This window comes from Muscardinus avellanarius (assembly GCF_963383645.1).
Source record: "Muscardinus avellanarius genome assembly, chromosome: 15".
Classification (NCBI taxonomy): Eukaryota; Metazoa; Chordata; class Mammalia; order Rodentia; family Gliridae; genus Muscardinus; species Muscardinus avellanarius.
Window position 1 is genome coordinate 7624250 of NC_137801.1, and position 25713 is coordinate 7649962.

At 49.5% G+C, this 25713-nt stretch overlaps 1 protein-coding gene across 1 annotated transcript; it reads left to right on the top strand.

Annotated features, from left to right (window-relative positions):
* Nucleotides 1-14593: 14593 nt before the first annotated feature.
* CIMIP5 (ciliary microtubule inner protein 5) lies at nucleotides 14594-20917 on the top strand (the record flags this gene model as incomplete). The annotated part of the gene is made up of 3 exons (XM_080711469.1): nucleotides 14594-14826; nucleotides 17538-17577; nucleotides 20726-20917. 3 exons carry the CDS (start codon nucleotides 14594-14596, stop codon nucleotides 20915-20917), a joined length of 465 nt encoding a protein of 154 aa, XP_080567595.1.
* Nucleotides 20918-25713: the final 4796 nt, after the last annotated feature.

Genomic DNA, 25713 nt, shown 5'->3' on the forward strand with positions numbered 1-25713 from the left:
GTCCTATCTCCAAGGACATGACCTCTGTCTTTCTGCTTTTCGGTACTATAATTAAATAATAGAGGCTGGATATTTTATAAAGAAAAGAGGTATGTTTAGTTGGCTCACAGTTTCAGTGGCTATAAGATCAAGCTGCCTGTTGCTAGCTCTTGTGAATGTCCTCAGAAGGGATTAATGTAGTTCTCCCGGGACCTTGGTTAGTTCTCATGAGAGGGTTGGTCTAGAAGAGCAAGCCTGAGCTGGGCACAGAGGTAAGCACCTGTAGTCTCAGTGACCTTGGAGGTTGAGGCAGGAGGATCACTCCAGCCCAGGAGTTTGTGGCCAGCCTGGGAAGTAGAGAAGGACCGAGGGCTCTCTGGCTTCCTGTCTTGCCCCGTGATCTTTCCACATGCCCCCCTACCAGGAGGCCGTCAGCCTGCAGGGCCCTCACAAGAGCTAGCAATGTCCTGTTTGGTCTTAAAGCCACCAAAACTGCTAGCCAAATAAACACACCTCTTTTCTTTATAAAATATCCAGCCTCAGTGAAATTATAGCAGTGAAAAGCAGACTAAGACAGAGGTCATGCCCTTGGTGATAGGATGATGTAAGACCAAATAAAAAGTACAAAAGAAGATGAAAAAGGAAGAGGAGGAGGAAGAGGAATGGAAACTTGTTCCTGGGCTCTAATTGAGAAAGAGAATCTTCCTGGACAATCCATACCACACACCTGCCTTCCTGGGTTTGGAGTTTTAATTAATACTATATGGGTTGGGAAAACAAAGTCAAGAAATGAGTTAAGACTTGTCTGGTGTTTGTAGTCCCCCAGGTACTTGGCAAAAGCAAATGCAAAATTTCTCTGGAGCAACATGTTCTCAACTCAAGGTATGTAGTATTTCCAAGATAAAACTAGCCATGCATTAGAAAAGTAACCCTACTGAGGACTTAACACTTACCTAATTTTGTTTTAAAACCTTTACCTAGCTGGGCATGGTGGTGCACGCTTGTAATCCCAACATTCAGGATGCTGATACTGGAGGATCGCGGTTCGCGGACAGCCTCAGCTACTTAGTGAGGCCCTCTGCAACTCAGTGAGACCCAGTTTCAAAATAAAGAATAAAGCCGGGCGTGGTGGCGCACGCTTGTAATCCCCGCGCTTGGGAGGCAGAGACAGGAGGATCGCGCAGGTTCGAAGCCAGCCGCGCGCGCGGCTTAGGAGACCCTGTTTCCAAATAAAAAATGTTAGAATAGGTCTGGGAGTGTAGCCCGGAGGTAGAAGGGCTTCCAGGAACCCCAGCACCACCAAAAAATAAAAAATAAAATAAAATAAAAAATAAAAAATAGGGCAGGGGGTGTAGCTCGGAGGTCGAATGCCCCTGGGTTCCATACCCAGACCTGCAAAAATAAAAAATAAAACCTTTTCCTATCCAGATGTAGTGGCACGTGCTTGTAATTCTAGTACTTGGGATGCTGAGACAGGAGGATCACAGGTTCAAGGCTAGATTCAGCAATTAGTGAGACCCTGTTTCCAAGTAAAAGTAAAACAGGGCCAGGGGCATAGCTCAGAGGTATAATGTCCCTGGGTTCAATCCCCAGTACCACACACACACACACACAAACTTTACCTATATTGTCCCACTTAATTCTCAAAATCTCAATTCAATGGTATATATTCTTATTCACCTTATTAATATCATTTCTATTCCTAAGTTAAGAATAGGAAAGAATGAAGGCATAGAGAGAATGAGTAACTTACTCAAGAAATCACAACAAATAAGAGGTTCACTGCAAGCTCAGGAAGCGGGCTCCCATCTATTCTCTGAATCGATATTCCCAGAAAGAAGCCAGCATGAGCACAAGTCCCCAGGAATCAGTCTCCAGGTTTCCCAGACAGTGGAATTATTGGGTACAGGATACAAATAGAAAATTTTTAAATGCTGAAAAGAATTACAATTAAAAATGCAAACAAACAAAAGAGAAGAAAAAGACAAAGTAAGAAAAATTGTTAGAAGTGAAAAATAAAAACTCAATGGATAATTAAAGAACAAATTGGATAGGTGAAGGTAGAAAGAGAATTGGTGAACTGGATGAGGTATCCAAAGAAACTACACAGGATGAGTCATAGAAAGAGAGAGACTTGGAAAAAATAGAAAAGATGAGAGAGACAAAGGATAGGAAAGGATCAGAAGGACTAACATACGTATAGCTGGTAAGTTCTGGATACTATCAGTAAATGAGAGAACTGACAAAGAGGCCACATACCAAGGGCTAACTAAAGAGTCCTCAGATTCAAGAATGAAATCTAAAACAAGATCTCATACCTAAACAGTGAAACTACAACAGATCAAAGACAAAAGGCTACTTTGCAAAGCCACAAGGAAAGGAAACCCTCTGAACACTGAGTGTTAGACAGACAGCTGATCACAATAGAATATTATTTTCTTTTCTATTTTTTTCTACCTCTGAGCTACAACCCCAGCTCCCCTCCTTTTTTGCTTTTTTATTGGAAAGGGGGTCTTGCAAAGTAGCTAAGGCTGTCCTGCAACCTGTAATCCTTTTATCTCAAACCCCCAAGTACTGGAATTACAGGCATGTGCTACCATACCAGGTTTGTTTTCAAAATGATAAGTAAAAGCCGAGCATAGTGGCACATGCTTATAATCCCAATACTTGAGAGGCTGAGATGGGAGGATCTCAGGTTTGTGGCCAGCCTTGGCAACTTAGTGAGGCCCTCCACTGCTGAGACCGCCCACTTCCTCTCGGCATCTGCGTGTGTGACAATTCCCCACATAGTCATATTGGCGATTGAGAGAGGGCGTCGTCTCTGGCCAAAAACTCCTCCACTTTTAGATATTCTTTCATAACTATTATTCTTTTAGTAATGATTCTTTTAACTCTCTACACAAATTGCTCCGGTGGTGTAAGATCAGGACTGTGAGAGAAACTGGGTTCGTGGAAAATAAAGTTTCTGGTAATTTGTCCAAGCCTCTAAACGTCCTCAGCTTTGTTCAAATGGTAATAAAACCTAGTTAGAATTTAGATGCAATGGCAGCATTCCAGCCAGTAATTACAAATGCAGATTTCCCCTCAATCTCTGACCTTCAACCTAATCACTAACTTACAACAAAAAAGGCCCTAGAGGGGGAGGCGACCCGCTGCCTCTATTTACCCCTCTCTTTGTGATCCTGCCCAGATACAGGAAGACAAACATTGGGTGTGACATCAAAGCAACCTAGTTTATGAGCAACTGATACTGCCCAATACAATGGAGCTGAAGGCTAGGAAGATTCTCGACCTTTACACCCAGTATGAGCCCTGCCCCAGATGGGGGAGGCGCCATGTGGCTAAGGAAAGGATATTGCAAAGGGTCTGGGACAGGAATATGGATTATTTATAAGATGAATAGGTTTCTAATAAGCCTATCATTTGAGTAAAAGTGTTTCACAGCTAAGGAAGTATATCTGACAACTAAATCTAAAAACTACATGGTATTTTGGTGTTTGTCTGCCAAACTGTGTTGTGAGTTTGCTTAAACTTTCAGATTTTAGAAGGCAAGGCGAACGAGACCTGAGAGAATTTTATCACATCCACCTGAATCGCCACATCTCCCCATGCCTGCCATATGGACTGAGCCCTAAAGATGGAAAGTTCCAAAAAAAGTTAAAGAAGATTTCCTGAGAGGCCTCCAAGCCTTGGGCGTGCCCGTTTCTTCTGGGAGATTGCCCTTTGGAACTGCCTATCTGCAAGATCTGGGAGATTGGGAGCTAATCTCTTGAAAGCCGAAAGCCAGCCAAAGCCGGACTAGTTTTTTTTTTACCTTTGTTTACATGTTATTCACTATTGTTTTACAGTGATTGCATTCACCTCTTTTTCTCTTATTATTAACTTTACTGGTGAAGGGTATAAATTTTTCTGGGTTCTTGTAATAAAGTGTCATTAGCTCAAGAAGCTCTTGTCCATGTCAGATTCTTTCCAGAAGCGCCGCGAATAGGAACTTAAAGAAATTTATTTCCTAGAAGGGAAAGAATTGCTGCAGATAAGAGGCTGCAGTACGGCACCCTATCCTCCCCCATCTTTTCTGAGATTTTCGATCCCAAGTGGAATCACGCCCATCTCGACTGAGCTGGTGTGCGGCACTCCACAACTTAGTGAGACCCTGTTTCAAAATAAAAAATGAAATAGGGCTGAGAGTGTAGCTCAGAAGTAGAACACTCCTGGGTTCAATCCCCAGCACCAAAAACCAAAACTAAAAATAAATGCTAAGTAAAAATTATTGTCAAAGTAGGGCTGTGTAACTAGTGAAATTATCATCTGAGGATGATAGATAAAATAGTTATTCACAGACAAAGAATAGCTAAGCAAATTTACAAACAGATCTTTAATAAAAGAAATTTTAAAGGAAGTACTTCAAAAAAATAAAAATGAGCCCATAAGGAACCTATAATAAAGGCCCAAGAAAGTAAAGAAAGAAAATATGATAATAAGCTTAAAAAGCATGAACTAGTTAAAACAAGTATAATTAATTTGAGGATTACTAAAAATCATGTATAACCAAAATATTGACTAAAAATAATGCAACATTGGACTAGATGATTATAGTACAGGCATTTTGAAATTTTTGTATGTTAGACAATGTGGGGAAGAAAAGGATAGAAAAACTGTAGGACTTCAGAATTTGTGTTGAGCAGGTATGCTGGAATTTTAAGAAAAGCCACTAAGAGTATTAGCAATTTTCACAGAGTTCAGGGAGGAAAATACAACTTTCAAAATAATAGAACAAGCAAGTGGAATTTTCAAGAGGCAGTGCAAACACAAAGTACAGAATAAGATTGCAGAAAACGCATGGTATTGGTAATTATAATAAATATAAATGAACTAAAACTTGCTCATTGAAAAACAGAAGTTGCCAAATTGAATTTTTTAGAACAACCTTATGCTGTTTACAAGAGACGCCTTCAACATAAGGATTCATATTTAAAATAAACTGATGGAGAAAACGGCAGGCAAATATTTACCAAAAGAAAACTGGTATAGCTTTACTAATAAGAGAGGGGAACCATGTACTTCATAAGACAGCAAATTTCCTTCCTATTAACTAATGAAAGGCACACCAGAAAGGTGTAACTCACTGTCTTGAACCTAACACATCTACCAGCGCAGCCTCCAAACATACCAAACCTAACCTTCCAGGACCCTCTTCTCTTACTCACAGCAGAACTGGACATACTGGACAGAGTTGTGGAGACCCAGTGAAACAATGAATATAAAAGTGTTCATGAAGACAGAAAGTGCCAGCTGGGAGTGGTGATCCCAGTACGTGGGAGGCTGAGACAGGAGGAGCACAGATTCAAGGCCAGGCTCAGCAACGTGGTGGAATCCTCAGCAATTTAGTGAGATTATGTCTCAAAAATAAAAAGACTGGGGTGTAGCTTGGAGGTGGAATGTCTCTGAGTTCAAGCCTCAGTACAGAAGAAAAAAAAAATCCAGGAAGTGCTACCTATGGAAAGTGGTCGTTATTAAGAAGCAAACGCCTCTGTACACTGTGGAAAGCAAATCTGGCCTGGAAGAGAGTGTGGACAGGACCTTGGCACAGTGGAGATTCTACCTGAGGTTATGCATCTATTAGTTAGCTATAAAATGTTTCCTCAAGAGCTCCTTTATAAATCTTCAGGGCTGATACAGTGGAGTCTCGAGAATCATAATCTCAGCAGCGGATGAATCCATTGTATGGATTTACCTGGGTGGTACCTGGTAGGCCAGTAGGATATGGCTGGAGGTGGTCCCTTGGAGATTACCTATATGGCTTCTCTTCTCCCAGCCCTCTTTCTCACTTCCGGCGTCCATGATGTGAGGAGCACAGCCATGAGCTCCCCTTTCTTCACCTCCCGCCACCATGCCCTGAGATCTGTGTTCCCCAGCCTCACAGGGACTGAACCTGAAACCGTAACAAAATTAGTCTTCTTTCCTCTAAGTTACGCGGTCAGGTCTTTAGGGCTGACCAGAACTGTACGCTCTGAGAGGCTAGTGACACCTTCAGATCCTCTGCCCCCGCCCTTAAACTGCACACAGACCAAGAAGGTTACACACAGTATCAGGGGTTCGCAGAAAGATCACACCCTGAAGGTCTCTTGAAACTCTCCAGGTTCCTCGGACCCCTGATACAGAGAGCTGAAGGCAAACCATCTAAAAAACTGTCCCAAGTACGTTGTGGGACAATGTTTAAGGAGACAGGCTCATTTTGGATAACAGCTGCCTGGTGGAGTCTGAGAGACATCCTCGGTGACTTGGGGAGCCCTCTTGAGCGAGGGTTGTTCCAAGCAGTTCTAGGGGTTGTTGTTGAGGCTGGAGAGTGGAGCTCAGGGAAGTGTCTGTCTTAGCCTCAGCAAGTTAGTGAGACCTTGTTTCTAAATAAAAAATAAAATACAGGCCAGGGGTGTCCCTCAGAGGTAGTAGAATACTCTTGGGTTCAATTCCAGTACTACACACAAAAACAATAATAAATAATAATGATGGTGGTGGTGGTGGTGGTGGTGGTGGTGGTGGTGATGGCTGGTGTTTGAGTTGAGCACGGAGCAGGGGCTAACAGAGAAAGAGCTCCAGGAGACCCTCACAAAGAGAAAAGATAGGGCTAGTTTGGTGAGTGGAAGCACAGACCAAAAACAGTGCCATCATGAGCTTGGAGAAAGTTCAGTTTCTCCTGGGAAGAAAGATCACGTCTCGGCTTACGTGAGACCCAAGGACGTGATATCGTCCACCTGCCGATTTACGCTCTTACTGCCAGTCTTCCTGGGATTGTATCCAGGAAACCACTGCCAAGGCCAGTGTCATGACACTTTCCCCTGTGCTAGCTTCTAGGATTTTTATAGTTGCAGGTCTAACATTTAAGTCTTTAATCCATTTTGGGTTCATGGCTGTGTGAAGTGTACAAAAAGGTTCCAATTTAGTTCTTTTGCACGTAAAGAGCTTCTGCAGAGCACAGAAAACTCTAGAAAGAAATGGTAGCATATGAAATAAAGGAAAATGCTTGCAATCTATATATATCTGATGGATTAGCATCCCAAGTACCCAAGGGACTCTACAACGCTCTAGAAAAGAGGCAAACAGCCTAAGTGCAAAACAGGGAAAGGATTCGAATGGACATTTCTCCAGAGAAGACATATAAATGACCAACAGATGCATGAGGAGATGCTTGACACCACTAATCATCAAAGAAAAGCAAACCCCAGCCCCAAAGAGATGCAGAAGTTCACACCTGTGAGGATGGCTATTACAAAAATTTTTATTTAATATGTAAAACACAGGTAAGTTACAGCAAGGGTGTGGAGATATTTAACCCCTATGCTCTGTTGGTAGTAATGTAAAGTGGTGCAGCCAGTATTAAGCACAATGTTGAGTTTACTCAAAAAATTATAATAGCACTACCATGTGATCCAGCCATTCCACTCAGGGGTATTTATCCAAAAGAATTGGGACTGGAATCTCGAAGCAGTATCTGCTGTCTGTGTTTGTTACAGCATCATCCACAAGATGCCAAGATGTGAAAGCAACCTTAGGGTCCACTGATGACGAATAAAGAAAATGTGGTATACACGGGCAGTGAGATACTACTCGGCCTTCAGAAAAGGAAAATTTGCTAGAGCTACAACAAGGATACTAGATAAAGCTGGAAGACGCTATGCTAAGTGAAGGAAGCCACTCACAGGAGAGGTAATCGTGCATGACTCCACTTGCACGGGGCAGCAATAATTTCACTATGTAACAATAGTGAAATTCATAGATGCAGAGAATAGGATAGTGGTTGGCAGGGGCTAGGGGGGCACCTGGGGAGCTCCTGAGACTCACCCTGCGCCTGGCCAACTCCAAGCTGGTTGCCATTTGCACCAGGAAGCAAGGAACCCAACATGGAGGGCTGCGGACACGCTCCCAGGGTCTCTGTCTGTGACTCCAGCACCCTCATCGTAGTGTGAACCAGCGTGGTCTTGACAAGACGCCAGGACTGGCTAAAAGCTTTACCACAACCCGTGGCGTGCATTTCTGTCAGAGCCACTGAGGGCGAGAGAGGCGTGGGTTCCCGCCCAGGGCACCTGCAGAGGAGCCTCTGTACTCAACCTGCTCTGCACCCGTCCACAGCCCGCGCTCGGGGTATTTCGAGCGCTAGGGATAGAAGAAGCCTTCTCATTCAGGCCTGACTCCCAAATGCTTGCACTTTATCAGAGATGGTCACTAAGTGAATTTCTGCCCCAGTGCAGAACACAAGAGGCCCCCCATTCCAGAACATTCGCTCCCAGGAGGACGTGCGGGAGCTCTAAGTGCAAACGCAGGCTCATTCCCAACAGGCAGAATCTCTCTAACAAGAGCAGGGACTCGTCATTCCGGCACATGATTATATAGCGTCTGCAGCAAACATCTCCCCTGAGTTGTGGAAGGCCGCCCCGGAGCCCGGCTGGTGTGGGGAGTCTCCTGGGCGCCCTCCTGATTGACAGGTCTCTCGTCAGTTTGTAGAATCCTCACAGCTTGGGAGGCAGCTGTGGGACTTTGCAGTCATCAAAGCAAGGCTAGTACGGGCAAGGTAAGAAGCAAGAAATGTGAAGGCTCCATCGGCGAACAAGATGCTTTTCCAGTCTGCAGCCCCAGCGCCAACTCTTGTGTCCCCATCATTTGTTTCGAAGATCACTTCCTCCTCAAAATCACCCTCAGGTATTTTCCTGTACCCAGGCTTCCCTGCCTCCTTTGGTTAGTAAAGAAGAGAAGATGCGCCGGGCATGGAGGCACATGCTTGTAATCCCAGCATGAGGGAGTCTGAGACAGGAGGATCACAGGTTTGCGGACAGCCTCGGCTACTACTTAGTGAGGCCCTTTGCAACTCAGTGAGACCCTGACTCAAAATAAAGAATAAAAATAGGGCTGGGGTGTAACTCAGAGGTAGAATGCCCTGGATTCCTTCCCCAGTATGACGAGAGAGAGAGAGAGAGAGAGAGAGAGAGAGAGAGAGAGAGAGAGAGAGACTCTCCTTTGAAGAATAGGAGAGGAAATGTGGTCCTAGAACCATGGAGGTGGGGTGGAGCTCACACTGCACAACTTCCCAGCCAGGGCTCTCAGGCGGGGCTCTCTAGCTCTCAGGGCCTCTGTCTCCTCATCTGTCAACTGGGGCATGATGGTGCGTGTTTCACAGGGCTATGACAAAGACACACTGAACCACCGGGCACGGTGTTGACAGGCAGCTGGAGAGACCTGCACTTGCCAAGAAGCCTTTGGAGCCAGGGCCCACGTCCTTTCCCAGCCTCCCCACCCACTAGACCTCTGCTCCCACAGCCTCTGCAAACCCAGGCTGGGGCCCCCTGAAGCCTTTCCTCCGTCTCCACTCTCCAGCCCTGGTCTGTGGTCACTGCAGATCCTTGGCACCAGCTCCTCCTGCTTCCAGAAGCAGGCTCGGCCGCCTCTCTAGAAGATGGCAGAGGGGGAACACACCCAGGCCTCCTGGAACAACCAGAACCCAGCGGCCAAGGGCTCAGGAGCACCAGGCTGTGCCGGGGTCCCAGCCCTCCATCTGACCTCTCTGGACTTTAGGTTCCTCAGCCCTAAAATAGTTACAATAACCCCCACCTGTATTAGTCAAGCCCCCCAAAAATAGAAGAAATAGGATGCCCAAGTTCTGAGGTTCATTCCATGCTACAGAGAGAGAGAGAAGAGAGAGACTGGAAGAGGAATCAGCTTACATTATTATTAAAGGTGAGGAGTCCCTTTCATAATAATAAATAGCACCTGGGGCTAGAAGGGCTGACGTGCGGTTCCAGTATGAATCAGCAATAGGGTGGGCCCTGCACCTCAGAGTCTGCAGAGCCCATCGCACCCACCTCCTGGTCCAGCCCTGGCCCAGCAGCTCAGGGCGATGCCCTCCATTCCCCAAGGAAGGAAGAGTGGGGCTGTGGCTTGCCCGGGTTGTCCTGGAGAAGCAGGTCTAGCACAGAGCTCTGCCCTCACTGTGTGCCTGGCCAGGGGCTCTCCTCCAGCAGCAGCCCTCCCTGGCTACACTGCTGCTTCTTGACCCATCAGGACCCCCATGCACCCACAGGGGGCAGCCTTCTGCCTTCCTGGGTGGGGCAGAGCCATCAGCCTTATTTGTCTCTGATAGAGCCCAGCCCTCCACCCCAGTCCATCCTCATCCCACCCCCTGGGGTCCTTAAGGTGTGCCCAGCTCTAAGAGGTGAGCCCACTTTTACCAAACCTACCAGGGGCTCCAACCACTCGCTGCCCCAGCCCCAGTCGCCTCACCCCCCCAAAGTCCAAGTTCCTTCCCTCCTTTGCAAGCTTTCCCATGACCTCCGCTCCTGCGCACTACTTCCAAATTATGTCACCTCGCCTTTACTCCCCCTCTTTGCCTAGGCTCTTCCCTCGACCTGGAACACTGTCCCCCTCCTCTGCTCCCCAGCCCGGATGCAGGTACCTGGCGAACTGCCCGAGTGCCCGGCTCAAGCCTTCCCTTCTCTGGGAAGCTGCGATTAAGAAGACACAGCAGCAGAGACTCAGCCGAGGCGCCAATCACACCACGTGGCACGCCACCTGTCCAGGCCTAAAGAAGCCCTGTCGTTGACGAGGGATCCTGCGGGGCCGGGGGCACCTCTGGTCCATTGCAGCGCTCTCTGAACACAGAAGGCAGCACCGCCAGGCAGGATGCTTGCACAGCAATGTGGCCTCGCGCCCAATTAGCCGGGTGGCTGGCGCTGTGCTGGGAACCTGGGGAGGATGAATCAACCTAATCCTCACATCCCCCAGACTCAGGCACTCTGTGGCCACAGGCTCCTGGTTCCAGAGCCACAGGGAGCCTGCCTGTTGGCAAATGAGTCAACCTACCACGAGCCACTGCTACGGGGGCTCTTTGTGAGCACCTGTTTCCCCAGAACTGCTGCTAGCTTCTTTTCAAACATCTTCTCTGGATGTTGCACTCATTTTTCTGCCTTGGACCAGAAATGGTCACTGCGAACCATGGTAGGCTGCAGGAACCTTGGTGGGCTGCGGGAACCAGGGATTCCACAAACCTGGTGGAAGATTCGTGGCTAGAGGCTGCCCCCTGCTGCCTCTAGAGTGTATTGCAACCACTGTGGCCACTCTCAGAAACATAACCCAGGAGAATGTTGCAAAATAAATAACATAAAGACCATACCCTAGAATATTTTTATATGCTTAACCTTTTCTTAATTATCAGGAATCTAGAACTTCTAAATATAAACCATTGAGTTTTATATTTCTAGTAGCCAAATGTAGCATCGTTAAAGAAAAGGGGGGACCGTAAAACACCAGGTCCCTGAATGCCCCCTTTCTGTCCCAAAAAAAAAACCTAGCCAGGTCAAGGAAACATGAGAACAATCCCAATCCAAAAAGCACAAACACATATTATCTTGAAGGACCCTGGTTTTCCCTCTTGTATACTGGGAGCCAGGGCCTGCTATAACTGTAACTGAGGAAGGATACTTTCTTAGACATACATCAGGACAGTTCCTCTTTGGGATGCTGGTCATTCAAGCAGATCAAGCCAGACTATGCTAATGATGGCCACTGACTGCACCCTGACGCATAAAACCCTTCTCTGAGCCTGGGGTGGCGGCACACACTTGTAATCCCAGTACTTAGGAGGCTGAGACAGGAGGATTGCGGGTTCAAGGCTAGCGTCAGCAGATAGTGAGACTCTCATCAATCTAGTGAGATCCTGTTTCAAAATAAAAATAAAATAGGGCTGAGGGTGTGGCTTAGAGGTAGAATGCCCTTGGGCTCAATCCCCAGTGCCACACAAAAATACAATAAAATCCTTCTCTGAGTCAGGAGGCATGACACTGAGGGCACGAGTGTGGGGGCCAGCTGGCCACCACTGAACCCTTGACACTTTCTTTTGACCTGTCCAAAACCTCCCCCACTGCCCTGGCGCAGGAGACACCAAAGGAAAACCATCTCTACAGGATGCTTTTCCTCTGCAAATAGCAACGGAAGAGCGGGCACAGTGGCCACCTCTGTAACGCCAGCTACTCGGAAGATGGAGACAGGAGGGTCACAAGTTAGAGGCCAGTCTGGGAAACCTAGCAAGACTCTAGAAAATAGAAGGGCTGGGGATGCAGCTCAGCGATAGAGCCTCTCGGGCTTCAATCCTCAGCACACCTCACACACACACAGCAAGAAGCCCAGCGAGAAGGAGGATTGGTCCAAATAGATGCTGCCTCCTGGGTGATCAGAGCAGGTCCCAGTCTTACTGAGCCCCTAAGTCTACTTGTGGTCACCCCGCTTCAGTGAAAAAAAACCAGGAAATTCAAGCGCGACTTGAATTTCAAGTACAACTGCTATTTTTAATATCATTATCAAGGAATTTTTAAACCAGCTTGCAAGTGGCTCGACTGGATTGAAAATGTGATGTCTAATTGTCGAAAATGATCAGGGAGGCACCTGGGGAAATGCTCGGCACCGAGGAGCACTAGCCCAAACCTGCAGCCGTGACGAAACACAGACTCTAGAAGTCAGGCAACCCAAGAGCCAGGCGTGGAGGATCACACCCACCATCCCAGTACTCGGGAGGCTGAGATAGGAGGGCTGCAGGTTCAAAGCCAGCCTCAGAAATTTAGCAAGATTCTATTTCACAATAAAAAATAAAAAGGATCCGGGTGTGGTGGCGCACGCTTGTCATCCCAGCATTTGGGAGGCTGAGACAGGAGGATCGCGGTTTGCAGACGGCCTCAGGTACTTAGTGAGGCCCCTTGCAACTCAGTGAGACCCTGCTTCAAAATAAAGAATAAGAAATAGGGCTGGGGATGTATCTTGGAGGTAAAATGCCCCTGGGTTCCATCCCCAATACCACAAAAAAAAAATAAAAAAAAATAAAATAGGGTTGGGGTGTAGGTCAGAGGTAGAATGCCCCTGGGTATAATCCCAAGTATCATAAAGAAAAAAGTGGAGGCAGTTAGGGGTGGCTTCCTCTGCCAAGCCTTCCTTCTACCCATGACCTTAGACAACTTGCTCCAACCCCTAGAGGTTCTGTTTTCTCACCCATAAAATGGCACTAATACTGCTGACCCAGGATGAGGTTGGAATTGAAGGTAACATTATATATGCCTGACACATAGTAGGGGCTTTGTCCATCAGAGATCCCATGAGGAAATTGGATCCATACAATGTTTCAGGTTGAAATGTGTTCCCTCCAAATTCATATATTGAAGCCCTGACCCCCAGCACCCCAAGATGTGACCTTATTGGAAAATAGGGTCATTGTAGATGAACTGAGGTCACACACACCCAGCCCTTTTTCTTTTATTAATTTTGAAACAGGCTCTCGCTGAATTGCTGATACTGGCCTCAAACTTGTAATGCCCCTGCCTCAGCAGCCCAAGTCTCAGAACTGCAGGTGTGTGTGCCACCGCCACAGTGACATCTGCACAGTAGTAGTAGTCTATCGATAGGCATTTGTTTCCTCTTTTTTTTTTTTAATTTACACATCTGGATGAGGTTGGTCACCTGAGTCTCTTCCCCAGCTGTACAGAGAGAGAGGACACCATTTCCAGCTCAATCTGCCCCGGAAGTTTCACGGAGGGGACTAGGAATCTGTTGGCACCAGCTGAGCATGGCGTGGAGCTCAGGGGCCCCAAAGCAATGGGGTGCCTGAGGCGGTCACCTGAGCCAGGCCAGGAGAGACCAGGGCTGCCACCCGCACCGGGTAAGGGCAGAGTTCCCACCCTCGGCTTCTCCTGGCTCCCTGCCAAGATCAAATCTCACAGCCCAAGAGCCTGGGCGGCGTGGCCTTGGGCAGTCACTGGGTCTTGCTGGCGAGACCCTCCATTTCCTCCTCTGTAGAATGGGGTGAGAAACGCCTGCCTTGGTTCGGGGGAGGCTCAGCAAGATAAAAGACAGTCCTCCGTGAGCTCTCCGGGTTTACAGAAAAGCAGATATTAATAAGACATCATGACTCACTTTCCCTGGACTCCCACACACCATAACCTCCTTCATCTTTCCAAACAAGAAGCAGGAAGCTTCCCAGCAGTATCTGATTTACCACCTGGAAAGCATCACCACCTGGGAAGCGCACCGTCTTAGGGAGCCCGCAGCATCCCAGCATCCCAGCATCCCAGCATCTCAGCATCCCAGCATCTCAGCATCCCAGCATCCCAGCATCTCAGCATCCCAGCATCCCAGCATCCCAGCATCCCAGCATCCCAGCATCCCAGCATCAGCCAGGGACAGAACCTCTCGCTAAGAGGCAGAGCCGCCCAGAGCTTGAAGCTTGACCTGGGGGACCCCAGTGGCCAGCTGGGAGCCCCAGGAGTCTGGGCTCTGCCCCTCCTCCCCACACTGTGTGACACCACCTGCCTGGGGCAGGTGGGGGCTGCTGTGCTGGGCAGCACACACACTCTGGAACTCACAGCACCCCACCTGGGCTCAAATGTCACACACATAGGCCCGCCCCTCCCTGGGCTCTCGGGGAGCTGCCTGTTCCCAGGGCAACAGTCAACACAGGCAGGAGCCCAAGCCCAGCCGGCTCAAGTGCTCTCCCCAGCTTGGAGGGCTTCTGTTCCCGTGGCCTCTCCGAGCTTGGGATCTGGGGCAGCAGCGAGGAGGGCCCCTCTACAACCTCATTCTCCACCCCATGGCAAGCCGCCCCAATCCTGAGCTCCAGAGAACTACATCAGCGGGATACCGCCTGCCCCTCACCAGGTTGCCAGCCTCAGTCTCCCTGGCTGCCCGCGGGGGCCCTGCAGCGGGCAAGGGTCTGGCTGGGGGCAGCCAGCCCCCACGGGCCCCAAGGGAGGCCCTGGGTGCGCAGCAGGACCAGCTGTGGCGAGAGCTGGTGGCCGCCGAGGGGCGCAGTCGGCAGCGCTGGTGAGTGCCCTCGCCTGCCTCCCTTCTCCCCAGACCCCCCCAAAGACATCCAGGAAGCTTCTAGAGAAAGAAAAAACCTTGGGTGGTAAAGTAATGGGAGCCAAAGGGGAGCGTATGGGGCCTGAAGGGGGCAGCCCAGGGCCACAGGAGGCTGGGGGGGAGGAGGGAGGCCAGCGGGCCCACTCTCTTCCTAACTGCCCCGGGGGCGGGAGGGGGGAGGCAGGATGGGGTCCTTGCAGCTGGGATAGACTGAAAGGAGACCAGAGGGAAGCAGCTGTACCGCTGAGGGGCGCGGGCAGTGGGGTCCAGGAACCGCCTCCTTCCAGCCTTCAGCTGATGAAACACACTCAGGGCCAGGGTGGTGGCGGGCACTTGTCATCCCAGCATTCAGGAGGCTGAGACAGGAGGATGGCGGTTCACAGACAGCCTCAGCTACTTAGTGAGGCCCTCTGCAACTCAGTGAGACTCAAAATAAAGAATAAAAAGTAGGGCTGAGGGTGTAGCTCGGAGGTAGAATGCGCCTGGGTTCCATCCCCAGTACCGCAAAAAAAAAAAAAGAAAGAAAGAAAGAAAAAAGAAAAAACGAAAGGTTGCATGCTTTCTCTCATATGCGGAAGCTAGAGAGAAACCGGGCACCAAAGAGACTTTAGTAAATGAAGAGAGATGCTAGTAAAAGAGTAAAAGGGGGATTGAGCACAGAGGGCGGGGGAGAAGGAAATGTGATGGACAGTTTAAACAATGCTCTCTACACAAAGTCGTCAACACTAATCTCAATCACAAGTATGGGGACGTGGAGGGGCGGCGCGGGTCAGGAGGAAACACACCTACTGTGCGCATGAGTTTCTACCACTCGGAACCGCGTTTGATGTATCATTACAATGCACCAATAAAAAATATACTTAAAAAATAAAAACAGACACACACAAGCTTCTCCATACGGCCTTGGGAACCAGGCCGAGGCGGTCAGGAGGCCACGGCTCCCTGGGCAGCCAGAAACCAGCAGTGTGACTGCCGGAGGTGGGGGGCAGCCTCTCCTCTGGCCAGCGCTCGCCCAAGGCCTCCTCTCTGCAGGGTGACCAGTAAGACCTGAACACGAGAAGGGGCTGAGCATGAGTTGGGTGTATTGAAGAAAAACAAAACACAGCACAGAGCATCCTTAAGGCTAAGATGGGGATACAGGAGAACCGCGGGAGGCCAGGAGGTGGGGTGCGGGGTACCCAAGCACCTGGGAAAGCACCGTGACATTTTCTCAGATCTAAGGAGCCACCAGCCAGGAGTTTGAGCATGGTCCAGTTAACATTTTTAAATGAATAGCTTAGTGGAGTCTGGAATCAAATCAAATCTTTAAAACTGAAACTCGATACCTCTCAGTCAGCACCTGTTTCCTCTCCCCTGGCCCCGACAACCACCTTCTCTTGGCTTGGTCTGATGGTTTTGCTGCCCCCTACTGGTGGAATCCGGCACCTCTCTTACCACACTTCAGGTTCATCAGCCTCAAGGCAGAACTGCGTGTGTGTGTGTGTGTGTGTGTGTGTGTGTGTGTGTGACCTCTACCTCCAATCCACACCCCCAGCCCAATTATTTTTATTCTTTATTTTGAAACAGGGTCTCACTGAGTTGCAGAGGGCCTCACTAAGTAGCTGAGACTGTCTGTGAACCGGGACACTCCTGTCTCAGCCTCCCGAATGCTGGGATGACAAGCGTGCGCCACCGCGCCCGGCTTATCTGCCTTCTTTTGTGAAGGCTGAATAATATTCTTTGGTATGGATAGATCACTTTTTTAACCTATCCATCCATCAATGTATATTTAGGTCACTTCTTCATTTTGGCTAAGGTAAATGGTGCTGCAGTGAACTTGGGTACGCACGTCTCCTCTTAAGATCCTAATTTCGGTTCTTTCCTTCCTGGAGAAGGGTTGCTGGATTGTATGGTGGTTCCACTTAGGGCGTTCTGAGGCCCCTCCACACTGTTTTACATAGCAGCTGCACTGTTGTGCATTTCTAACAGTGTACAAAGGTTCCGATTCTCTACAACCTTGCTTAACAATCACCGGTTATCTTTTGGGTTTTGTTTTTTGTTCGTCTTTTTTTTTTTTTTGCTTTGTTTTGATAATGAGTTCCATCCATTTTCCTACAGGAAATAAAATCACAATATTATAATAATGCCCACACACCCATGCTCAGAGCAGCACAGTTCACAATAGGCAAATTATGGAACCAGCCTAGGTGTCCATCAATAGATGAGTGGATCACAAAACGTTGGCATAGACACACGATGGAATTTCACTCAGCCATAACGAAGAACAAAAATCTCCCCTTTTGCAGGAAAATGGATGAAACTCAGGAATGTCATAGTAAGTGAGCAGACCCGTCCCAAAGAATGAGCAGGTGCACGCTTGCTCCTCTATGTGGAAGCTAGACATATTTGAAAATAAGGACAACATCGGATACACGAGCAGAGACTCCAGGAGAGACTGAGGGGACCAGGGATGGAATCCAAGGCCACCAAGAATGTCATAGTAGAAATAACGTTATGAATGTACACAAAACTGCCAACTCCAGCATCAAAGACACGTGTGGGGAGGGCGCAAGGAACCATGTGCGTGCATCTGTCTGACACTCTACTCCCCAGTATGATGTAAAATGTACAATGCGTGAGTTAAAAGAAATCCCAGAAAGCATTCACACCACCAACATGCTTTTCCTTTTCAGGATGGAGAACTGGAGTTTCCTGAAAGATTATGACCCCATGGTAAGACAAAACGCCCCCCTGTCGAAGATACTGTGAATATTTACCATCTTTTCCTTCATCCAGTTAGCATTTCTGAGCATCTACTCTGTGCTTTTGAGAATTTACTCGACGCTACAATGATGAGCAAAATAGTCTTGTTTTAAGAAACTCAGGGTCAACGAGGTGTGGTGGCGCCCGCCCGTAATCCCAGGATTTGGGAAGCTGAGACAGGAGGAGCTAAGGTTGGAGGCCAGCCCCAGCAACTTAGTGAGAGCCACAGCAGCCTGGCGAGACTGGTTTCAAATAAAATAAATAAAATAAATAAAAAGAGGTTAGGAGTGGAGCTCCATGATAGAGCCCTTGCCTAGCATGCATGACGCCCCGGGTTTAATCTCCAGTATTTCCAGGAAAGAAGAAAGGAGTAAAAAGAGAAGAGAGCCTTCAGTAAATCTGATTTTTTTTTTGGTACTGGGCATGAAACCCAGGGGCATTCTACCTCTGAGCTATACCCTCAGCCCAATTTTTTATTCTTTACTTTGAAACAGGGTCTCATTGAGTTGCAAAGGGCCTCACTAAGTATCTGAGGCTGTCCTCGAACCATGATCCTCCATTCTCAGCCTCTCAAATGCTGAGATTACAAGTGCGTGCCACCACACCCAGCTTATTAAGTCTGAAATTTCAAGTGACCTATCCGCCCATCTCTGTAACCAGGAGCGCACTGCGGTGGGCACAGGGGCGCCTCTGGGGTCCACACCTTTGTGCTGCAGCAGCCCTGTATGAGATCCCTCCCACCTGCCAGCTGGCCCGGTGGGCGCCTGTTCGTGCCTCAGGAGCCTGCTCTATTGCCCCCTTTCCTGAGAAGTCCCTTTTCTGAGCAGCCTGGACACACGCTCTCTTTCCTCCCTCTCTGTCTCAGTCCTTAGGCTCAGTGTGGAATGTAACCCTGAGTGACCAACGTCACCAGGCTGCCAGCTCCTTAAAAGTAGCACAGAAGCCAGGCGTGGTGGCGCACGCTTGCAAGCCCAACATTTGGGAGGCTGAGACAGGAGAATCGCGGTTTGAGGACAGCCTCAGCTACTTAGTGAGGCCCTTTGCAACTCAGTGAGACTCTGTTTCAAAATAAAGAATACAAAAAAATCAGGCTGGGGGTGTAGCTCAGAGGTAGAATGCCCCTGGGTTCCATCCCTAGTAACACACACACACACACACACACACACACACACACACACACACACACATAAAGTAGCACAGAAGCCGGGCTTGGTGGTACATGACTTTATCTCAGTACTTGGGAGGCTGAGACAGGAGGATTGCAGGTTGGAGACCAGCCTCAGCAAGGTAGCAAGAACCTGTTTCAAAGTAAAAAATAAACAGGGCTGGGGGCATCCCTCAGAGGTAGAATGCCCCGGGGTTCAATCCCCAGTAGCCTTCCAAAAAGTAGAGAGATGAATTCATTACCGTGCCCACCACCAGCATGGACGTCCTCTTCAGGTACCTAATAAGATAGTTAGTACATGAATCTATCTGTGGAGAGAATGTCCAAAGACATTTCAGAATGTCTTTGGACATTCTGAACCCAACCCAGAAACCAGGCAGCTTGGAAGGCCCTACGAGGTGGTGGCCACAGCACCATGGCTCCTGTGAGGCCGAGAGAGGTTTGAGGTCCACAGTGTGGCCACATGGGCCTTGCACCATGTGTGTTCAGAGGGAGAATTTGGCTCATTGGACCCAAAATTCCACACTGGACTTTGAGCCCGAGTCTGCCCCGCCGAGCCCCAGGCGTTAGCAACCGACCACTGAACGCAAACAGGAAGCCATGGGGCAAGCACTTTCCCAGGCAAAAGCCAGGGCGTCTCATCCGACTGGCCGTGTGGCTTCTGTTAGACACAGGGTGGCACCCAGTTACGCCTAGGAAGGCAGGGGCAGCTCATCACATGATTCACGACTCCATCAGGGTTCACCAAGAGGTCCGTGCAGGACGCTCAGAGAGCACCGCTCCCCAGAGCCCAGAACTGGACTCAACCCGAGCGCTGTCTGTGGTCAGCTAGATCAGTGGGTTGTGGAATCGGCACACCACTGAGCACCAGTACTGAGAACGGGTGAGCCGCAGCCACACACACACCGGGCGTGAATCTCACCAACACGGTGTTGAAGAAAGAGGCCAGACAGAACAGCCTATGAATACAAAGTGTGCAACCGAGCAAAAGCAAGGCCGATTGCCGGGTATGATAGTGTCTGCCTGTAATCCCAGTACTTGGGAGGCTGAGACAGGAGGATCAAAGTTTCGAAGTTTCGAGGCCAGCCTCTATAATTTAGTGAGCTCCTGTTGCAAAATAAAATAATAAAATCAGGGTGGGGGTGTCACTCAGGGGTGGAATGCTCCTGGGTTAGAACCTCAGGACGGCAAAACCAAGGCTGCTGTTAGAGGTAAGATCGGGCTGCCCTGAGGGGCGGAGTGACTAACTGCAGCTAAATACAAGGGGCCGAGGGAACTGATTTATTTTCCTTTTTAATCTAGATGGAGTTACACAAGCACGTCTAATTTGTAAGAACATTTTTGAGCTATACAATTTGGACTTTTGTACTTTCTGCATGAATGTTAAACTTTTAAGTAAAAAAAAATTTTTTTTTATTTTTTTGGTGGTACTGGGGTTCCTGGAAACCCTTTTCTACCTCCGGGCTACACTCCCAGACCTATTTTATATTTTATTTGGAAACTGTGTCTCCTAAGCCAGCGCGGCTGGCTTCGAACCTGCACGATCCTCCTGTCTCCGCCTCCCAAGCGCGGGGATTACAAGCGTGCGCCACCACGCCCGGCTTAAATACAATTTTTTTTTTAAATAAATGAAAATGAAGGCTTCCCACCATACGAGAAGCAGCATCGTAGGTCGTGAGGAATCAAATAGGAACAGGATCAAGTCCATCCCTCATCACCGCAGGTCAAAGCCCAGTCCTGAGGTCTGGAAGGGACCCACCCACCCGCAAAGGCTGCAGAGGCCCACTACTCTTGGGGGAGTCCCAGGTCCAAAGTGGGACGTAAGCGTCCAGAGACTGCTTGAAACACAGGAGCCATCTGTGCTGGGTCCCCGTCCATCACGAGGGTCCCAGTGGTATGCAGGTGTCCGCTTTTATCCACAGGCATGTGACCTGCGCTGTCCCCTCACTTCAGGGTAATAAGAAAGAACCCGAGATGCTGCCTGACTACGTGCCTCTCTTCTCCGACACAGTCCCCAACTCCACAAACCAGGTGGTGGGCAGCAGGGTGGACACGGCCCTGGGGAGAGTCCTCAGCTGCATGGACTTCTTTTTCATGGAGGGGACTCGGAAGAAGAAACTTGAGGAAGAGCTGCAGCCGGTGTAGGAGCTCGGAGGACGGCGGGGCTGCTCAGGAGACTGTGCTGGGGCCCCAGCCTTGTGGCCGGCGGAGCCTCTCTGCAGCCTCTGGCGGGGGTGGGGGTCTCTCTTGGCTTGGTTTTTACTCAGTAGATTGAGAGGACTGAGACAGGAGGATCACGGTTCGCGGACAGCCTCAGCTACTTAGTGAGGCCCTCCGCAACTCAGTGAGACCCTGTTTCAAAATAAGCAATAAAAAAATAGGGGTGGGGTGGAGCTCCGAGGTAAAATGCCCCTGGGTTTCATATAAAGTACCACACACATACACACAAAAGGACTCCAGGCACCTGGTCACCCACATAACTCCCACCGTCCAGAGCAGGAGTCTGGACTCTGAAAGGGAGCCCTGCATCTGGCCAGGACCCCCGACAGCCAGGCCTGAGTCCCACTGTAATCATAACGGCTGCTGGCACCCCTGTGCCGCTCTCGCCGTCTGCACGATGGTGTCTGGCTCCCTCTGGCTGCTCTTACAACACAACACAACCACATAGCCTTACAACAATTCTTAAGGTGGGAAGTCTGGAAGGGTGTCATGGCCGAGCCACAGCGGGCTGGCATGGTGGCGCACGCTTCTCATCCCAGTACTTGGGAAGCTGAGATAAGAGGATCGGGGTTCACGGGCAGCCTCAGCTACTTAGTGAGGCCATCTGCAACTTGGTGAGACCCTGTTTCAAAATAAAGAATGAAAAATTAGGCTGGGGTATGGCTTGGAGGTCGAATGGCCCTGGGTCAATACCACAGAAAACAAACAATAACCAAAATAAAAAGAAAGAAAGAAAAAGGTCACAGAGATGCGTTTTTTCCAGTTAATTAGAGAAAAGGCTCCTTTAGGAGACTGGAGAGAGGAATCTGTTTTCACCCTTCAGGTTTTGGGTGACACTTGCTTGAGTTGTTTTCAGCCCTACAGCTAACCTTGAATGTCCCGTCATTTCTGTGTGTCAATGTATTTAATCCTCTCAGCGACTTTATGGGAATGGACACGACTGTGCCCTCTGGGTGAGGAAATGTAGGCGCAGAGAGGCAGAGAGGTTAGTCACTGGCCCGAGGCCACAGAGCTGGCAAGTGTTAACGGTGAGATTGCAGTTTGGTCCAGTGTTGGGGTAGCATTTATTCTGCACTAGGCAATAGATGACCCCTTAGCCCTCAGCTAACAGAGTCCTTCAAGTAGGGGGCAAATTAGAGGGGTGTTCTGCTTAAAGAAGGTCCTTGAAAAAAGCAAAAACAGTCTCCAGGATCTCACTATCAGCAAGAATAGATCATTGTCAGAGGATTCACACAGAGCCAGGCATGGTGGCGCACACTTATAATCCCAGGATTTGGGAGGCTGAGACAGGAGGATTGTAGGTTCATGGCCAGCCTCAGCTACTTAGTGAGGCCATCTGCAACTTAGTGAGAACTTGTTTCAAAATTAAGAATAAAAAATAGGGCTGGAGTGTAGCTTGGAGGTAGAATGGCCCTCAGTTCAAACCCTAGTTCTGCAAAAAAAAAAAAAAAAAAAAAAAATTCAGACAAGACACACTGTTTCCCCAAAAGAAAGCCCGCACCCCACTGGCCGCCCTGCCCCTGCCTGTTTGGGGCGGGGGACACACAGGGCAGTGGACTGGGCAGGAGGAGCAAGCAGAGGCAGCAGGCAGCCCCAGACTTCCTCCAGAGAACCCAGCCTTCCTTCTCGGAGTCTGAGATGGGAGCTGGGCGCCTGTCCACGCTGAGCTCACACACGTGGGCTAGAGTGGCCAGGGAGTCAGGGGTCAAAGTCACACCACGACAGCATCACATGAGGGTCAAGCCGGCCCTGGAGCTCCTTAAAGACCAATCTGTGTTCTTGCCAGAACTCAGAGAGATTTCTATGTTATTTTTATCCTCTTCATAAACAAGAGCGGTTTCCATTCGAGAGAGCAGGAGCGGGAGGTTCGGAAGAAGTTGAGACTAATCCGGATTGCAGGTGGCTGCACCTGGGTCCAGAGCTTCTCTACCTGCCACCTGCCCCAGGAGGGAGGATAGGGCCGGGGCCAGGGGCTGGCTCTGCTGCTCCCAGAAGCACAGACAAAGACAGACAGACAGAAAGAGCAGTACTGCATTTGGCATTTGGCCCATAGTATCTTATTTGTAGCTATTTTTGTATGGCTGGAAGCTAAGCCTGGGTGGATGTGGGTCGATGGGTCAGGCTTGCCCAGGTCGCCAAGAGCCATTATCCATCTCAAAGTCTCATGGGCTCATCCCGCCCCCAGCTGTAAAATGGGCTACGGGAGGAGACAGCTCAGGGTTCCAGAGCCTGAGTGTGCAGGCAGTACTGAGCACCACTGGGCTGGGTCCTTTTGCAGAGAGCCCTCATCCACTGCAGAGACACAGCACCCATTTCTGGCTCCCAGGTCTCCATGTGGCAGCTGACTTCAGCTGCAAGCTTTGAGCAGGGTCCAGATCCTGCATTATACATCTCCCAGGCTCTCAGACCAGGAGCCTCCCGGGACACGGTCTTCTCCCAGCCATCACCGGAGCAGCAGAACCCATGGGAACCAGGAGACCTGTGGGCAGCCTCGTGTGCAGAGCTTCTGTCTGCACCCTGCAGCTACCTCTGCGGTCCTGGACCCTCCTGGCCACCAGCCCTCCCCCTGCACATCTTAAGGAGGGGACACCTGCCCCTGGCCCTCCCGCCCACCCACGGGGCCAAGGGAACCTGGATCAGCCTCTTGCCTCGCTCTGGAGGCCGATGGGGATGTAGAACAGGGTGCCAGGCTGCAGGTTGGCACTACCAAAAGCAGAGCTGGCATTGTCAGTGGAGAGGTGGGCAGGTGGCCTCGGAGCCGGTGTTGGGCAGATGCAGGGCTCGGGAAGGGCCTGGAATTAGGAGCTGAAGATTGATAGACTCATAGCCAAGTCTGTTGGGGGGGGGGGGTTCTTCCTTTACTGCTTGTGTGTGTGTGTGTGTGTGTGTGTGTGTGTGTGTGTATGTGTGTGGGGGGGTACTGGGCATTCTACCTCTGAGTTATACCCCCAGCCCTATTTTTTATTCTTTATTTTGAAACAGGGTCTCTGAGTTACAAAGGGCCTCACTAAGTAGCTGATTGTCCAAGAACCACGATCCCCCTGCCTCAGCCTCCCAAATGCTGAGATTACAAGGGTGTGAGGCATGCCTGTCACCCCAGCTCCTTAGGAGGCTGAGGCAGGAGGATCACAAGTTCAAGGACAGCCTGGGCAACCTAAGGCGGCTCTCTTAAGGGGTGTAGTTCGTGGTAGAGCGCTTCCAAGCATCACGTGTGGAGGGTTGGTTCCATCCCCAGCTCTGCAACAATGACAAAAAGACACCGCGCCTAGACCTAGACAGACCACTTCCTACGAGCACAGCCCACAGACTGTTTAAAGCCAGTAATAAACCAGGCTCACTGGTGCAGCCTGTAATCCCAGTACTTGGGAGACTGAGGCTGAGACAGGAGAAATACCGGTTTGAGGCCAGCCTCATAACTTAGATCCTCAGCAACTTAGCAAGACCCTGTTTCAAAATAAAAACTAAAAAGGGCTGGGGGTATAGTTCGGAGGTGGAAGTCCCCTAGGTTCCATCCTCAGTACTGCAAAAAAAAAAAAAAGGTAAAAATAGTAATAATAATAAAGAGTCCCAATATTTTTAAAATTTCAAGTAGTGAGGAGGAACTGTTTGCTATTGAACCTATAGACTAAACAATAACAGAAAATCACATTTTGTACCTGTCATAATGATAACTGGTGTATGCAAGAATAAAAGACAAAAAAAAACAAAAACAAAAAACCACGGGGTTAGACGTTCTTAGGAAACATTAATACTGAACTCTAGGAGACACTGCCTGACCGACCACCTGGTTAAAGTCAACCCCACCAACAGCAAGCTGGCACCAGGCGCCTCAAGAAGTAGGGACCTCTCTTGCTAAATGTGTAAACAAGCAAACAAGCACGCGTACCCTGCGTGCAATCAGCAGAGAACTCCAGGCCAACTCAGAGGGAGGGAGGGCTGCCAAAGAGCTGGCCTTGATTCTTCAACAATTTCAGTGTCAGCAAAGAGAAAGGGAGGCTGTGGACGCGATTCAGAAGAGACAGTACAGACCGATCTGCGGCTGGCTCGGGGTCCAGCCAAAGCATGTGTGAAGGACACTGGAGGAAACAGCAGATGACGGCCTCGGTGTGGAGAGAGCGGCGTATCAGTGTTGTCTGCAGAGTGGGCTGATTATCCTGAGGTTACGCCGAAGAGCCCCCTCGTTCTTGAGAGGCCCCTGTGGATGTACTTATCCGAGCACCAGTGTGTCTGTTACACACTCACAAGTAACAACCGATGTGTGGGAATACACCTTGATAAACAAAGGTGGGGTTGGAATAAAAAGTCAACAATTGGTTAATGAGGATGAAGAGTCTACGAGTCTTCATTTTATTATCCTAGCGGCCTCTATAGGCTTAGGACTGGAAATGAAAAGTTAGGATGGGGGGCTCGGCTGAAGAGAAGAGCCGGTGCTGATGTTAAGTCAGGCTCGGCTGAGTCCTCGTGCATGAGTTCCTTGGTGTGCTTTATGCAGGGACCTGGCCCGCTCCATCTGGCGGTGGCTGAGGACCGGGGTCAGGCTGTGTCCAGTGTGATCTTGTGAGCGTAGAGGTGGCAGGGCTCTCTGACATGGGGACATGAGTGCATGCTGGGAGATGTCCCAGTGGGGGTGTGTGCTAGGGACCCCTCCCTACCCAGGAGCTCCCCAACCTCTCAAAGATGCATCCTCGTGTGGAGGCCTAGCTGCTTTGACTCAGGCATCT